Source organism: Triturus cristatus, chromosome 1_1 (genome assembly GCF_964204655.1).
Source record: "Triturus cristatus chromosome 1_1, aTriCri1.1, whole genome shotgun sequence".
In the NCBI taxonomy this organism is placed as follows: Eukaryota; Metazoa; Chordata; class Amphibia; order Caudata; family Salamandridae; genus Triturus; species Triturus cristatus.
This window is the reverse complement of record NC_140579.1, coordinates 38967784-38984283: the sequence shown is the minus strand read 5'-3', so window position 1 is coordinate 38984283 and position 16500 is coordinate 38967784. Positions and strand designations below refer to the sequence as shown.

General features: G+C 45.9%; 1 protein-coding gene across 1 annotated transcript in view; it reads left to right on the top strand.

Moving 5' to 3' along the window:
• Positions 1-2905: 2905 nt before the first annotated feature.
• LOC146869288 (amine oxidase [copper-containing] 3-like) overlaps positions 2906-16500 on the top strand; it is a 260397-nt gene continuing 246802 nt past the window's right edge. The window contains exon 1 of the mRNA XM_085647017.1: positions 2906-4538. Coding sequence (XP_085503143.1) covers positions 2963-4538 — 1576 coding nt within the window. The 5' untranslated portion in view covers positions 2906-2962. The remainder of the gene's footprint in view (positions 4539-16500) is intronic.

Below are 16500 nucleotides of genomic sequence, written 5' to 3'. Positions count from 1 at the left end.
GTTCAATGGGCATTCCCACATTGTAACTCATAGTTGTTGATGCAAAGCTCTATGTACTAATAGCGTTAGAGAGGGCTTTGCACTCAGCATTCCAGGGATGTTAAATGGGCATTGCCACGCTGTAACTCATGGTTTTTGTATGCAAAGCCGTATGTACTAATAGCATTAGAGAGGGCTTTGCACCGAGCATGCCAGGGATGATGTTAAATGGCCATTCCCACGCTGAAACTCATGGTTTTTGATGCAAAGCCCTATGTACTAATAGCGTTAGAGAGGGTTTTGCAATGATCGTGTCAGGATGTTCAGTGGGAATTCCCACATTGTAACTCAAAGTTTTTGATGCAAAGCCCTGTGTACTACTAGCATTAGAGATGGCTTTGCGCTGAGCATGCAGGGGGTGTTCAATGGGCATTCCCATGCTGTAACTCATGGTTTTTGATGGAAAGGCACATGGCTGGTGCTGGCCACATCATAGCACTTTTTTCCGTGACTTTCAGCCATGCTGAACAGCATATGTGCTGCTATAAAACATGGCTAAATTACATTCACAGGGACAACACCAATAGATATGGCATTGCTGAGACCTAGTGGCTTTGCCAATGCTTGTTTCAAACTGGCATGGGAGGGGTCTGGATTTCCTACTTTGCTTCATCTCTGTGATTCAGAGTGACAGTTTATGGCATTCCAGCTTCAGATGCTACTAGCCACCACTGATTCATACATGTGCCACATAGATTGTCACCTCACCCTCTCTACAACCTGGACTCATGTTCTCAGAGACCAAACCCTGACCTTGCCTCTGAGTGATGGGAGCACAAACACGGACATCTCGTGACAGAGAGATGCACATAGTGTGCTCTGGTGGTACAGCTTTTCGAGTTCTGGGCCTCAACTGTGGAAATCATTACCAGAAATGTTCACCTACGGATACCATGAGTAGAGATTAAAAAACCCAGGGGCATATTTACAACCCCCTATCACCACAGGAGCGTCACTTTGTTCGACGTTCCTGTGGCGATACGGGCTTTCTGCACATAAACAATCATTCCCCCCAAACGCAGGCATCCTTGCACTATGGTGAAAGGGTGCCTGCGTTGGCGCTCGGCAGCTGAAATGAGGGTCAGCGCAGGGGGAAAGGCAAGACTACACCATATTGTTGTAAATACGGTGCAGCCCTGCGTTTAAAGAAGTTGAGGAGCACGGCATTAAGCCAAGAAGGCTAACGCCGCGCTCTGTTACTCCTTTGTAAATATGCACTCCAGGTTTTTGGTTATTCGGGTCCCTTGTACTGAACTTGATGGTCGCTTTCTGCTGTGGTTTTTATTTCTCCTTTCTCCTTTCATCTGATTATAGGTGTTCCAGTGCCTTGATACACGGTAGGCGACCAGAGCGCTACAAGAAATAAATAAATCATAGTAAGAAAAGCAATAATGTTGGAGCAACTAAGTACAAGCTTCAGAGCCAGAATTAGGAAGAGATAATTACACTTGTGCGTGGTGGGGGGCATCAATATATATATCCCTGGAGTTTATAAAGGTGTAATGGATCGGATGGCTGATTATGCATTACGACTCATGCTTTAGTTTGGGGGCAAGGGCTTTGGGGTTGGGGGCATCGCTCACCCTTATTTTCCGTGTATTTGAGGTTGAGATAAGAATATATGGATGCTGACTGCCCTGTACTTATTTTGCGTGTCTAAGGGGAGCTTTCACCCTGGGTTCCCCCTTGCACATGTCATGTTCTCTTGCACACTGCCCTTCCCGTTGTAACCTGCCCTCTCCTTGCACCCTGTCTGAAGCCTTACACTCTGTCTTTCACCTCTCTCTTGCACACTCCCTTCCCGTTGTAACCTGCCCTGTCCCTTGCACCCTCTCTGCAGCCTTACACTCTGTCTTCCATCTCTCTCTTGCACACTCCCTTCCTTGCTTGCACTATGCTTTCCCTCTCTTGCAGCCTGTGCCTCCCATTATTTCCACTTTCTAGGTGCTACCTCTTGTATGCATTACTCAAGCTTGCTGTCATCTTTTCAACTTAGAAAAGATAAAATATTTCACATTGCTAATGCTTGTTTTCTTTGCACTTTGGTGCTTTAGTCGTGCCTTCACAACAGGAACACCAAAACTACAAGTACAAAACACAAAACCAAGAACCGGGCCAGTTAGGCTACTCACACCTTACACAGGATAACGTTAGGACATTTGAATGAATGGATGGATGAATAAATGAACTGGTGAATTTTAGTCTAGCTTTCGTTTGAAGGCCAGTGCTGAGCACAGTAAAAGAAAGGAATGCTGGGTGATGGTTTCCAACTATCAGCTCGCCTTTTTTCCAATATTCCCTGCTGGACAATTTATTTCAGTGAGGTGGCGGGACAATGATAACAACGCAAAACCAAGGGAAAGGGAACTAAAAATGAAAGAACGCAAGAAACGTCGAAAGATTAATCAATTAGTGAATGGGTGAATTAACTAATGTAGTCCTAAATTCACTTTGACCCAAAATGCCTATAAACATTGGCATTCGGTCGGAGGCTGTCACTGAGGAGCCGACTTAAGTAATCAACAGTGGACAGTTACCGGGACTTTGAAACTCGTTTGGGCGCTTGAAATGATGGTTGAAAAAGCAAAAGTAATGTTGTGCTTTTGTTATCCTCTCATTTTTTTACGCGTTTTAAAACTTGTACACAGACTTTTTCTCAACATACACAATCTAATATTTCACATTGAACTTTACGGCATAGCAATGTGAACATAACCCCCTGTGATCTGGTTTGGCTCAGTTTGGAAAGAAAAACAAACACTGCTTTTCTGTCCAAAAAAATATCAGCCCTCCCCCCGCTTTCCACATTTCCTGCAGTGCCCCTGCCGCTTATAAAGGCGTGCTCGGTGAGCAGAGCCGCACTGCGAGGCGGCCTTGTGGGAGGAAGGTCTGTAGCACTGCTAGCTGCCGGAGGAAGCCGAGAATGAATCTAAAAATCGTCCTCATCCTGCTAGCCCTCGCCCTGGCCACCGTGTTGGCGCTGGTGTGTGTCCTGCTGTCTGGGTCCAAGTCCGGCACGTGCGGCCCTGCACCAAAGAGCGACCTCTGGGCCAAGCATGATGACAAGAGCCTGGTCTTCTCGGACCTGAGCCTCGCTGAGCTCTCCCAAGTCATGGAATACCTCCAGAGGAGCCTGGGGCCTGACCTCCTGGACTGTACCAAAGCGGATCCGGGGGAGAACTGCCTTTACTCCATTGATCGTCACCTCCCAAAAAAGGATCAGACCCTGAGGTTCCTGGATGGTGGAGGGCCAGCACCCGCCAGAGAGGCTTTGGCTGTGGTTTTCTTTGGGGGCCAACCGATGCCCAATGTTACAGAATTTATTGTGGGCCCGCTGCCAAACCCAACCTACCACAGAGACGTCACCGTGGAGAAATACAAAGGAGTCCTACCCTACCACCGGAGGCCGGTGTACAGCAAGGAGTACATGCTGATGTACGCATACGTCAGCCAGAAGGAGTTCCCCAAGTCTCCGCTGTTTTTGAAGGAGGTCTTGGGTGTCTCCAGTGAGAAGGATTTGGCAATCTTGACCACAGCCCCCAGAGGCCTCGACTCTGGAGATCGCAGCACCTGGTCGGTCGTTTTCCAGAACACCCAGGGCAGCGGATTTTTCATCCACCCCTTGGGCCTGGAGCTACTGGTGAACCACAGAAGCCTGAACTCTTCTGAGTGGACCATGGACAAGGTGTTTTACAATGGCCAGTACTACGACAGCATGGAAGAGCTGGAAACTCAGTACAAGGCCGGCAGGGTGAAAAGTGTCAAAATTGCAAAACTGCCTCTTGGGGATGAAATGGGATCCCTGAAAACCAGGTCTGGTACTATGCCATCTGTGCCCTTCCAGTTTGAACCCAATGGAGCACGTTACAGTGTCAAGAACAACCAAGTCCTCTTCCAGTCTTGGAGCTTTGCCTTCGGCCTCAATGTGAACTCAGGGATGCGTCTCTTTGACATCAAATTTAATGGGGAAAGGATTGTCTATGAACTTAGCGTCCAGGAGGCCATCTCAGTATATGGCTCCAATGCGCCAGGTGGGATGATGACCAGATACATGGACAGTAGCTTTGGGATTGGGAGATTCGCCTTTCAGCTAGTCAAGGGTGTTGACTGCCCCTACTTGGCCACATATGTTGACTCACACTATTTCATCGACGATGCTAAGCCGGCAACAAATCTAAAGTCTATATGTATCTTCGAACATAACATTGGCTTACCATTGAGAAGACACTATTCCAACCTCTACTCCTTATATTACGGAGGTCTTCCAAATACAGCCCTGGTGATTAGGACTATCGCCACCCTGGGAAACTACGACTATGTGTTCGATTTTCTCTTCTACTCAAGCGGAGCTATTGAGTCGCGAGTCCATGCAACGGGATATATATCCACCTCATTTTACTTTGCGGATGGCAATGACTACGGCAACCGTGTCGGCGAACACACCTTGGGAACAATTCACAACCACTTCATTCACTATAAAGCGGACCTGGATATCGCTGGTAGGTCTACCTATGTGCCTCATTGTGGTGAGTGAGAGGCAGCGCATTGTTTTATCACAGGAAGTCCTCCCTCCCTTCCCAGAAAGGTTGGTAGGTGCTGTAACTGCCTTCCAGTGGGAACATTGCTTTTTTAGGGGGATGTGGGGGCATTAAAATCAACTTTAAAAATACCCTAGACCTTAGTTATAGTTTAAAGAGACAGACCGAGCTGGAGACTTAAGTAGAGAAAGGGTAGCACCACTCTAGAGAGGACAAGTGTATGTTTTTATGCATGCTCCTATCAGTCAGTCAACAATCTTTATTCGGTTTCTTTCATAAAAACCAAAAAACAGCATGAAAAAATGCAGATAAAAAATTCTCCCAAAAAATACAAGTTGACAATATGTCCACAACTACATGTAAACAGATTGACTACACATCATGATGCGAATAACATTCTCCTCAAACGAACAGCACCAGATAAAAAATGGCCACATTAAAACAAAATAGCAAGACCGGGCTGGAGACTTTTGTAGAGCAAATGTGGCCGCACAGTAGAGAGGAAAAGTGTCTCACTAGATGCGCCGGGCAGACTTTTTCTAATTTATGCTTTTTATATATGTTTCTAAAGAATTTGTAGCTATGCATTTATATATGAATCACAAAACCCAATATAAAAATATCTAAAATATAATGTGGAAAACATTAATGTCGAAATGATTAATGGGGTCTTTACTTCACCTCCCTTTCCTTTTTATGGCGGGATTCCCTGAGCTCCAATTTACGCATTTGATCCTTCGCTTTTCTTCAGCATGCTTTCCCTGAATCTTTTTTACTTCTTATTATAGCAAACAAAGAGCTGCCCCGCCCCCTTTGCTTCTCGTGCACATTTTAGTATACGTAATATTTTGTTACAAAACCTCCAATTTTATACATTAACACATATTTGAGATAATTATTGTTAAATCATATAGGTGCAGCTTTGTGTATATCAGATATGTGCTGCAGTGGCGTAACAAAACTTGAGGGGGCCCCCCTGCGAAGTACATAGAGGGGGCTCCCCTGGCAGCCCGGCACCCCACTTACCTCTTGGCACCACAGCCCAAAAATCTGATCTATTTGGATTAGAAACCTCCAACATTTAATGAAATGCTTCTATATTGTCTTGTTCAAAGTTCTAATAAGAAAGTGAGAAACACTCTTAACATATAAAATACCCAATTTGTAACATTGCCAAGGGTAAATTATTTAACTGAGACAGCAATCAGTGCAATGCGAAGAAGCGATCCTATTGTCTCAGGAACTGCCTATTGCTAAAGAACAACCAAAAAGGGTCTGAGTTAGAATTTATATTGATGGACAAACCTTGAAACTGACAATATACACGAGTACACAAGCTATAAAACAGTATCCTGCCAACTCCAAGAGAAATAAACGCAAATTATCTGCATGCCACACACTTGTGACTGTCAAACGTTGTGCATGATAATAACATCAACTGAGGGAGCAATTTCAATTTCTACCATCATGTCTTTAGGAGTAAGAAGGACAACAACAGGCAAGCAAGAGGCAGAGGATACAAACTGCTTGGATGTTTCAGAACATTGATGCAGGTGTTTTTCAGTTTGAAGTTATTTTTTCTATTGTAAGCAATGTTAATTACAAGATTTAAGGCCTACTTATTACAAGCAAGTGCAATCAACACCCTATATAGCACAGAGTATAGAATAAAAACAAACCATATCAGCAAGTACCTAATTACAGAATCTATACAAACTGTAGTTCGTAAAGCAAAGGAAAAAGTGCAAATACTTTCAAAGTGCATAATAAAGCAATCACAGTCCAGCACTATACAAAAAAATGAAGCATTTTTTGTAAAACAATCCCCCTTTCTTCTTGCATCAAGGTGACCCAGGGTCTTCCCTTATCTGTGTCTCCCAGTGTTTTCCCAGGTTTGTGTCAATCCATGAATCCTAGGGCAGGTGTCTCCTAGTGTTGTTTTATGTCTCCCAGTGTCTGTGTCTTCCAGTGTTTGTGTCTGCCAGTGTCTGTGTCTCCCAGGGTCTTACCTTCTCTGTGTCTCCCAGTGTTTGTGTCTCCCAGTGTCTTTCCTTATCTGTGTCTCTCAGTGTTCGTGCCTTTCAGGGTCTTCCCTTGTCAGTGTCTCCCAGTGTTTTGCCATATTTGTGTCTATTCATGAATCCTAGTGCAGGTGTCTCCCAGTGTCTGTTTATGTCTCCCAGAGTCTATGTCTTCCAGTGTCTTCCCTTGTCTGTATCTCCTAGTCTTCGTGTCTCCCAGTGTCTCTTCAAGTCGCCCAGTGTCTGTGTCTTCCAGTTCTTGTGTCTCCCAGTGTTTTCCCAGGGCTGTGTCTATCCAGGAATCCTAGTGCAGGTGTCTCCCTGTATCTATGTCTTCCAGCGTCTTCCCTTGTCTGTATCTCCTAGTCTTCATGTCTCCCAGTGTCTCTACGAGCCTCCCAGTGTCTGTGTTGTCCAGTGCTTGTGTATCCCAGTGTTTTCCCAGGTTTGTGTCTATCCAGGAATCCCAGTGTAGGTGTCTCCCAGTGGCTGTGTATTGCAGTATTCATGTCTTAAAGAGTCTTCCTCTTTCTATGTCTTCCAGTGTTTGTGTCTCCCAGAGTCTTCCTATGTCTGTAAATCCCAGTCTTCGTGTCTCCCAGTGTGTCTTCGTGTCTCTCAGTGTATATGTCTTCCAGTGTGTGTGTCTCACAGGGTCTTCCCTTCTCTGTGTCGCCCAGTGTTTTCCCTTGTTTGTGTCTATCCATGAATGCTAGTATAGGTATCTCCCTGTGTCTTTCAGTATTCACGTCTCTTAGTGTCTTCCCTTGTCTGTGTTTCCTAGTGCCTGTATCTCCCAGTCCCTCAGTGTTCGTGTCTCCGAGGGTCTTCCATGGTCTGTATCTCCCAGTGTCTGTGTCTCCCAGTGTCTGTGTCTCCCAGTGTCTGTGTCTCCCCGTGTCTGTGTCTCCCCGTGTCTGTGTCTCCCCGTGTCTGTGTCTCCCCGTGTCTGTGTCTCCCCGTGTCTGCCAGTGTCTGTGTCTGCCAGTGTCTGTGTCTGCCAGTGTTTGAGTCTGCCAGTGTCTGTGTCTGCCAGTGTCTGTGTCTCCCAGTGTCTGTGTCTTCCAGTGTCTGTGTCTTCCAGTGTCTGTGTCTTCCAGTGTCTGTGTCTTCCAGTGTCTTTCCTTCTCTGTGTCTCCCTCTCCCAGTGTTTGGGTCTCCCAGTGTCTGCCCTTATCTGTGTCTCTCAGTGTTCGTGCCTTTCAGGGTCTTACCTTGTCTGAGTCTCCCAGTGTTTTGCCATATTTGTGTCTATTCATGAATCCTAGTGCAGGTGTCTATGTCTTCCCTGGTCTGTATCTCCTAGTCTTCGTGTCTCCCAGTGTCTCTTCGAGTCTCCCAGTGTCTGTGTCTTCCAGTGCTTGTGTCTCCCAGTGTTTTCCCAGGTCTGTGTCTATCCAGGAAACCTAGTGCAGGTGTCTCCCAGTGTCTGTTTATGTCTCCCAGTATCTATGTCTTCCAGTGTCTTCCCTGGTCTGTATCTCCTAGTCTTCATGTCTCCCAGTGTCTGTGTTGTCCAGTGCTTGTGTCTCCCAGTGTTTTCCCAGGTTTGTGTCAATCCGTGAATCCTAGTGCAGGTGTCTCCCAGTGTCTGTTTATGTCTCCCAGTGTCTGTGTCTTCCCGTGTTTGTGTCTGCCAGTGTCTGTGTCTTCCAGTGTTTGTCTCTCCCAGGGTCTTCATATGAATCCTAGTGCAGGTGTCTCCCAGTGTCTGTTTATGTCTACCAGTGTCAATGTCTTCCAGTGTCTTCCCTTGTCTGTATCTGCTAGTCTTCATGTCTCCCAGTGTCTCAAGTCTCCCAGTGTCTGTGTCGTCCAGTGCTTGTGTCTCCCAGTGATTTCCCAGGTTTGTGTCTATCCATGAATCGTAGTGCAGGTGTCTCACAGTGTCTGTTTGCGTCTCCCAGGGTCTTCCATTCTCTGTGTCTCCCAGTGTCTGTCTGTGTCTCCCAGAGTCTTCCCTTATCTGTGTCTCTTAATTTTCGTGTCTCCCTGGGTCTTCCCTTGTCTGTCTACCCATGAATCCTAGTGTAGGTGTTTCCCCATGTCTGTTACGTGTCTCTCAGGGTCTTCCATTTTCTGTGTCTCCCACTGTTTGTGTCTCCCAGTGTTTTCTCATGTTTGTCTCTATCCATGAATCCTAGTATAGGTGTCTCCCAGTATCTTTCCCAAACATAATTCACAAATATTTGCTGGAGTGGAGCTTTCATTGGGCGCAGCAAGTGCAGTGACACCGGGGCCCAAAGGTCTGTAGGGCCCACTGAACCCGGATTATTGCTAATTTTCACAATTAAACAGTGGCCAGGGGACCCATTTTTTCATTGTACTGGGCCCTTGACACACTGAGTATGGCAGTACTTGAGTGCATGGTGAAGCTGTTCCGCAGTCTTCAGATCTGCATAAATGCTCATCTTTGTGACTGTGCTGTGTGATGTGTTATGTATCTTTGAGATGCTCACAGGCATTGCCCGATTGTCTACAAAGAAGGGTGGGGGTCATGACCTCTAGGGGATATGGGCACTTCTCTTGGTAGTTACAGGAAGGTATTTTTTTTTAGTATTTGGATCCGAAGTCCCCTCTCCTCTCTCACTATTGACTGATTTTCGACAGGGGTATTCTGAAAAGACATGTGACGCTGCAGCTAGTTCAATCCAATTCGCAAACAGCGTGGGTAGTTTTGTGTTTCCTGTCACACACCCGGGCATACCTCTCTCTACATGCAAAGTGTGTCTTGCACTGATTGACGGTGTCTCGTTTTAGTGACACTGGAAGGATGAAAGGATGAGTAGACCCATCGGGATTCGAACCTGCGTCCGTGAGGTCAAATACAGATTCCTGGCATGAATTCACTGAGCTCCAGACCCCGTACAAGTAGGCCATGTCTAACAGACACACACACACCGATAGGCCACATGGCTGGTGCTGGCCTGATGGAAAGAACACAGTCAAGACATTCCATTATGGCTGCCTCACTTCCAGCCCTTACTTCATTCTGGGGGTCTATAGCACAAACCGACCCACATCCCTTTGTTTGCTGAATCCTGCTATCGAGGACGATCCCTGTAGAAATCACTGCATTTTATCCTGAAATTGTGCTTTTTCTTTACTGAAAAAAAACATGCGCTGGCAGAAGTTAAGCAGTTTGCTGACACTGACGTAATTTTGCAAGTCAGAGGTCCCTGAAGTGAATGAAATACTTTGTACAAAACGCGCTCCTGGCAGTAAGTCTGAGCCTGCGGGAGGGCAAGATACATTCAGACTACATTGGAGGTTTCATAAAGTGAGAGCGAGAAAGATGTAACGTACGCTGGTAGAAGTAAAGTAGTTTGCTCACATTTACCTGATTTTGCAACTTGGCCCCTTAATGCATTGAAACATTGCGAAAATGCCATCACGCTCTACACGATAGCGGTTCTTCTGCGCCAGAGCAGGTCGCATTAAAAAGACACCTTTAGGACCTTATAAGTGTTTAGCCATGCAACAGTTGCGCAACTAAACACTTATAAGGTCCCAAAAGCGAGACCTATTGGCTAGGCCAAGCAGCCGCTAAAGTGAAAGTAATCGCGGTAAAAGTGGCGCGTGCGCCCGCGCGCATGCACTGTAGCTCTAGGCTGGCCTGGTAGCACTATTTGGAGCCCTCTCAATAAGTCTCGCCAGACCAGCGCATGCGGTGAGTCAGGCGAGACCTAAAACGGGCTCAGTAGTGGACAGGGGGAGGTGGGCGGTAGTAGTTGGCCAAGGGGCAAATGTATTCTCTGCAACGTCAATGTACGTCTCAGCTATAATATCTCTGCTTGCATTTCGAGTTTAGAACCACACAGCAGGTAGACAGTAATATACAGTAGAGGAGTTTTAGCAGTAAATAACTAATCAACCACTTTTGCAAGTTCTGTGGAGCAGACCGGTCTCCATTCTACACAATCATAACCCTACTTTCTGGTTCTTAAATATTGAGTTTCAATTTTATATATATCCATCACTTTAGTTTCATTTTCGAATCAGTAAACGAAGGATACATTTTTAACTATAAAGAGCGGTTGGCAGAGGCTGCTGTGGCACAGAAGTGATAAAAACGTCCATGATAAAAACGTCCACCAGTTAAAAATGTATTTCTAGTATATAGTAATTTCTAGTATGTATTAATGTATTTCTAGTTCTGACATCTATTATTGAGCTGGAGCCAAGCTTGCCCCCAGTTACAGATGACCAAAATGTCTGTACTTTGCGTTCAGAGCAGCTACCTACTGAGGTATTTTACTTCCAGTTCCAGTTAGTTAAAACATAAATGCCTCACTTAAAAGGGCCATAACCACTGCTTTTGCCGGTGTTCCCTTCTGGCCTTGGAGGGCCATTGGGGAAGAAATGGTAGAAGTAGGATGGGTTATATCTAACCTCTCAGAAAATAAGACGGATGCTTCACGGCAGCCACCACTCCTTTTGCTTGGGTCTCTTCCTTGCCTTTCAAGTAATTCGCGTTCCCGACAAGGTCACTGGCCTGTTTGGAGGAGCTTTGGCAGGGAAAGTGAAGTGGACGGTTCTAGTCTAAGCTGAAACAAGGTTGATAAAAAACACACTTTCTTGTTAAAATGAAAGCTCTGCTAAAACCTGGGCTGTTTAAGAACAATCTGCTGGTACAGCAGACGTTTCCTCATTCCAAGCAAGTTGCCTTTTGGCAGACACGGTCCTCCCTATAACTAGGGTTGGCACTTGCCCGTTTCTTTACATGAATGGCCAGTATTTTAGAGTCCCAACCTGTACAAAAATTAGGAAAATCAGGTAAAGCTGGTACTTCATCCACTTATCAGCACATTGTTTAAACAGGACACTTTAAAATGTGTTCTATTGCTGCCTTAATGAAGCTTAACTGATAATTAAAGACAAAAAGCGGTGTTAAAAAGATTAAAATGTAAGTTATATTTAAGGATCATGTCCTGGCCTTTGCAGTATGTTGGGAAAAAAAATAGCTGGTATTTTTCTCTGGTAAAGGTGGCAATCCATCTAGAACTAGCCAGACAACGCAGCATGCGGTCACAGAGCACAGGGGTCTGAATGGGCACTGAAAAGATAGACGTCAAGCTTACTATCTCATTAACCGCGTCCTACATAGTGAATCCCTTTGCCTTTGCAGGACGGAAGGCGGATTCGGATGTGGGACTCTCTTGGGAACACCGGCCTAAATTCCTAAAAAAAGCAGTGGGTCGGTTCCGTGTGTGTTTTGGAAGTCTCTAGCAAACCTCGTGCTATGAAGCCCAGTTAGGGTGGTTACGGGTCTAGGGGATTAAGGGGCCAGGAAGATTGGACGACATGTCTAGGGGTTGACTACCTTCCGCGGCAACGCTCTTTCCATTCTCACTCCGCACCTGCACCTACGTCTGTCTCCTCACCGACTCTGTTCAGAGCATCCCTCGTTACCTCCAATCACAGCCCTCCCAAACCCTTTCCAGCACCCGACATCAGCCAATAAGAAGCAGCGCTGAACAGCACTGCAGCGTGCAGCCGTTGCGGCATCGTAACCAATAGCTAATCAGGCTGGAACCCTGCGTAGCAGCCAATCGGGCATGCACGGTTCAGCTACTAGATCTTGGCGCATGAAAGAGTTAACCAAAAGCAGATGGCGGGGAGCATGCACTCGTGAACCCAAATGGTTAACGGCAATATAAGGCACGAGAGTCTACTCCTCTTTGCGGCTATTGGCTGTTTGAGGTGGGAGGTAGGTAAGGAAGAGCTGGTGACTTTATTTATTTCTTTTGATGATTTTATAAAGCAAAAATGACAACATTTAAGACTAGGAAGAGTGAGATTTCGAAAAACATATGGGGGATTCCGGCTATTGGCTGTTTGAGGTAGGAGGTAGGTAAGGATGAGCTGGTGACTTTATTGATTTCTTTTGATGATTGTATAAAGCAAAAATGGCAAAATTTAAGAATAGAAACAGTGAGATTTCAAAAAACATGGGAGATTTTTTTTCCCATCTGACAAGGCAATTCATTTTAGACGACATACGGGTAAAAGAAGCCTTTTTTGGCTAAAAAAATATAAGGCGTCTCCTGTCTGACAAGTCTGTTTGGCATGTATGGTATGGCACGGTCTTGGCTCGTGGGCAGTAGAGCCCTTTCCAAAAGAACCGTTACCAAAATTCACATCAAAAATACGTTAGAGATCCATGCAATCGAGGAGGAAAAAGAAAACAAGCATTGGCCGCGCGCAGGGCTGCGAGACGCGATATGTGGTGGGGGGGAGAAGCGGGAGTTGTGTGCGCGCACGGCCAATGCTACGAAAGTCATCACGATCGCTGTGAAAGCGAAAGTGATCGCGATGACGCGCTAATGGCGTTCCTGAGTGCTGCTGGCTGGCATGCGCTGGGCTCAGCGAGACCTAAAAAGGACACAAAGGAAATCCATTTTTTAAGATGAAAAGAAATTCAATCACGTTAACTCACAAGACCACATTGAAGCCATGCCAAGTCTTTCCTATGTTATCTGGAAAGGTACTGGACCGAGGACAGACATTCACCCATCGTCACACCAAAGAGTCCAAAGGACCACTGAACTTTTGTGTAGCAGCTGCTCCCATGCAGAACTTAGCCTGGAAGAGCCTTGTAACTACTAATGAAATTTTAAGTCTGGCCTCAGTCACCGTCTCAGTGCCCCCTGCCCGTCGGCGCCACCTCACCTGCAGTTCACAATGCGCATGATCACTCCAGTCTAGCTCTGCCCCACCCTGAGGCTGAAGTCTACGAAGCTGCGCGCGACGCAGCATTCGTTTTATTTCATTGGACTTGAGCGCACGGCGGCGTAACGTTCAAACTACGTCTACGTCCCTGCTCTCAATGACTACTGGTGGCACAATCTACTGCATGATTTTGAGTTTGTCGGGGGGCCCCTCAGCACACAGTAGTCGCTGCATTGGTTTGACTGTGCTCAAACAGCATTTGATAAATAAAAGAACGTTTTTTAAACTGTATAAACGTTCTTTTATTTAACAAATGCTGTTTGAGTACAGTCAAACCAATGCAGCGACTACTGTGTGCTGAGGGGGCCCCTCGAGGTGGGGGCAACCCGCAACGCGGGGGCTGCGGGGGCCATTGTTACGCCCCTGGCAGGCTGACTGGAAACCAAGAATTCTTCCAGGCTTGCTGCCGGGCATTTGCAACAAGCATTTACAATGCAATAGGTCTCGCAATGACATTGTTTTGAGCTATTAGCATTGAAAATGTTATTGTGTTTTTTTTTTCCCTTTCTGAAGCATTAATCAAGTAATGGCATTGTAAATGACAATGTCTTTTCCCCCCCTGTTGACCCCCGCAAAGCTCATCAGCTTGTGCCCGTAAAGAAATATATCCCTACCACATATTTTAATGGAACGGTGTGGGTTCCTCCTATTAGGCAGGTCTACTTCACAAAACAACACCAACCATTTTTTTATTTTAATGCACAGGGAAATAGGATTCTTAATGGTGAAAAAAGGTACAAATACTTTGAATTACTGTTACTTGAAGACATATTTTAAACTCAAAGTGATGCATTAAAAATACAAGCATTTGCAATGCAATAGGTCTCGCAATTGCGAAATTTTGAGCTATTAGCATTGTAAATGAGAATGCCTTTTATTTATGTGTTTACAAAACAACACATAAATAAAAGACATTGGGCCATATGTAGATAATTTTTATATACCGATTCATAAATACCGAATTTTACCGATTCGGTATTTATGAATCGGTAAATAGAATGTAGGTAAACATTCGGTAATTATTACCGAATCGGTAATATTCGGTATTACTGATTCGGTATTTACCGAATCGGTAATAATGCATCCCTTCCAATTCATTGCTATGGGCCTGGAGGCCCATAGATATGAATGGGAAGCCATTCACTATTACCGATTCGGTAAATACCGAATCGGTAATAGGGGGAGCATATTCATGGGTGGCAGGGTGTCACATTGACATCCTGTTGCACCCCTGAATCGTGCATGTGTACACATGTGGCGCACATACATGCCCTAAGGGCATGTATGTCTGCCACATGGCACTTTTCAAAAAGCACAAAATTGCTTTTGAAAAGGTATTCGTTATTTACCATCAACTTGTGTTGGTGGTAAATAACGAATCCAGAAACCAAAAATGCACTCACTTGAGTGCCCCCTACATAGGATTTCAGGATTCGGTAATTTACCGATTTCTTAAAATTCCGATTCGGTAAATTACCGAATCCTAAAATCCAGCCACATACATCTCAATTGCCTAAATACCGGTCGGTAACGGGAAATTTACCGATTTTTGTCTGTTACCGACCGGTATTTAGGTACCCTCATATGGCCCCTTGTCATTTACAAAACCAATAGGTCAAAGATTCTGAAATACAAGACCTATTTTATTGCAAATGCTTGTTTCATTTCTCCTCGCAGACTGTAGTAGATATTTCCAGTCTCTAGCCATTGCGCCTAAATTGTAGAACTCTATGGAGAAAGTTCAGTGAATTGTCAGTAGCAAACTCTGCACAAAATGGATAGGGCAGACCTAGGCATAGATCTGGGCCTATATATTTGTGAATTTAATTAAGAGTATGTCGCACAGTAGTAGAGGATTGCTCTCTGTTAGAACCGGCAGTCTCTAGTTGGCAGAGGTATACACTTCTGACAAATAGGGACCCACCTTCTCTAGTCAGGGCAAGGGGATTACACACTCAGATAACCCCTGCTCACCCCCTTGGTAGCTTGGCAGAGCAGACAGGCTTATCTCAGAGGCAGTGTGTTAAGCATTTAGGACCACATACAGTAATAAAGTGAATACACTACAAATGGACACAACACAGGAGTTATTATAAAAATAGTATTTTTATATAAGGCTTAGCACAAGACCAAATAACGACAAAAATATACCACAATCTTAATAAATACTCTTTGGAAGGAAAAATAATAGTTCAGGTAAAGTTTCTTCTTAGGAAATAGTTCTTTAGCAACAAAAGTAAGTATTCTTCTGAAAACACAGTTCTTGGCAACAATGTGACCCCCACAGGAGTCACACCACGTCGAGTTTACGATATTCCCAAGGTTCGGCGTCGACCGCGAGGAGCGCTACGTCGAGCCTGGAGTTGCAACAGACCCCACAAACACAGTACCTTTGGAATGAAGAAAACGATGATCCACGGCGTCGAGGGGCCGGCGTCGATCGTGCCTCGGATTCGGGGCGGTCTACAGCGGCGTCGAGAGGTGTCGGGCCGGAGCAGCGCTCACGGCGTCGAGAAGGGCGTCTCGTCGATGCGATCAGCAGCGGCGTCGAGACGGGGTCGCTTGGAGCTGGAGCCGAACTCACTACTCACTGGCGTCGATACCGGCGTCGAGACGGGGTCACTTGGAGCTGGAGCCGAACTCACTACTCACTGGCGTCGCTACTGGCGTCGATCGGGCCCGGCGGCCGGCGTCGAAGGCTCGTAACACTGGAGCCATTACTCACGATGTCGAGCTGGAATCGGCGGCGTCCGGCGACGTCGAGACTGCAGATTTCCCCTGTGTACTGGAAACAACACGTTCCAGCAACTAGTAATCCAGCAGAGGGTGAAGTCCTTTGGCCCTGTGACTTCACCAGGAGGCTGGCACTCTTCCAGCCCTTGGAGATTTTCTTGCAAGCTTGAGAGTACACACCAAGTTCCTCTCTCCTTGTCCCTTGGCAAAAATAAAGAAGCAGCTTCAGGTTCCCCCCAGCAAACAGCACACTGGCAGAAGGGGGAGGCAAGTCCTTGGATCAGCAGGCTTCTTGTCCTTGGTAGAGGTTTCCTTGTCAGAAGTGATCTAAGTTCTTTGGTTCAGGGGTCCTTTTTTTATACCCCTTTTCTGCTTTGTTCCCTTTGTCCAAGCAGGGAAATTCCCCCCATCCTAGGTTTGTTGTGGGTGTTGCCAGG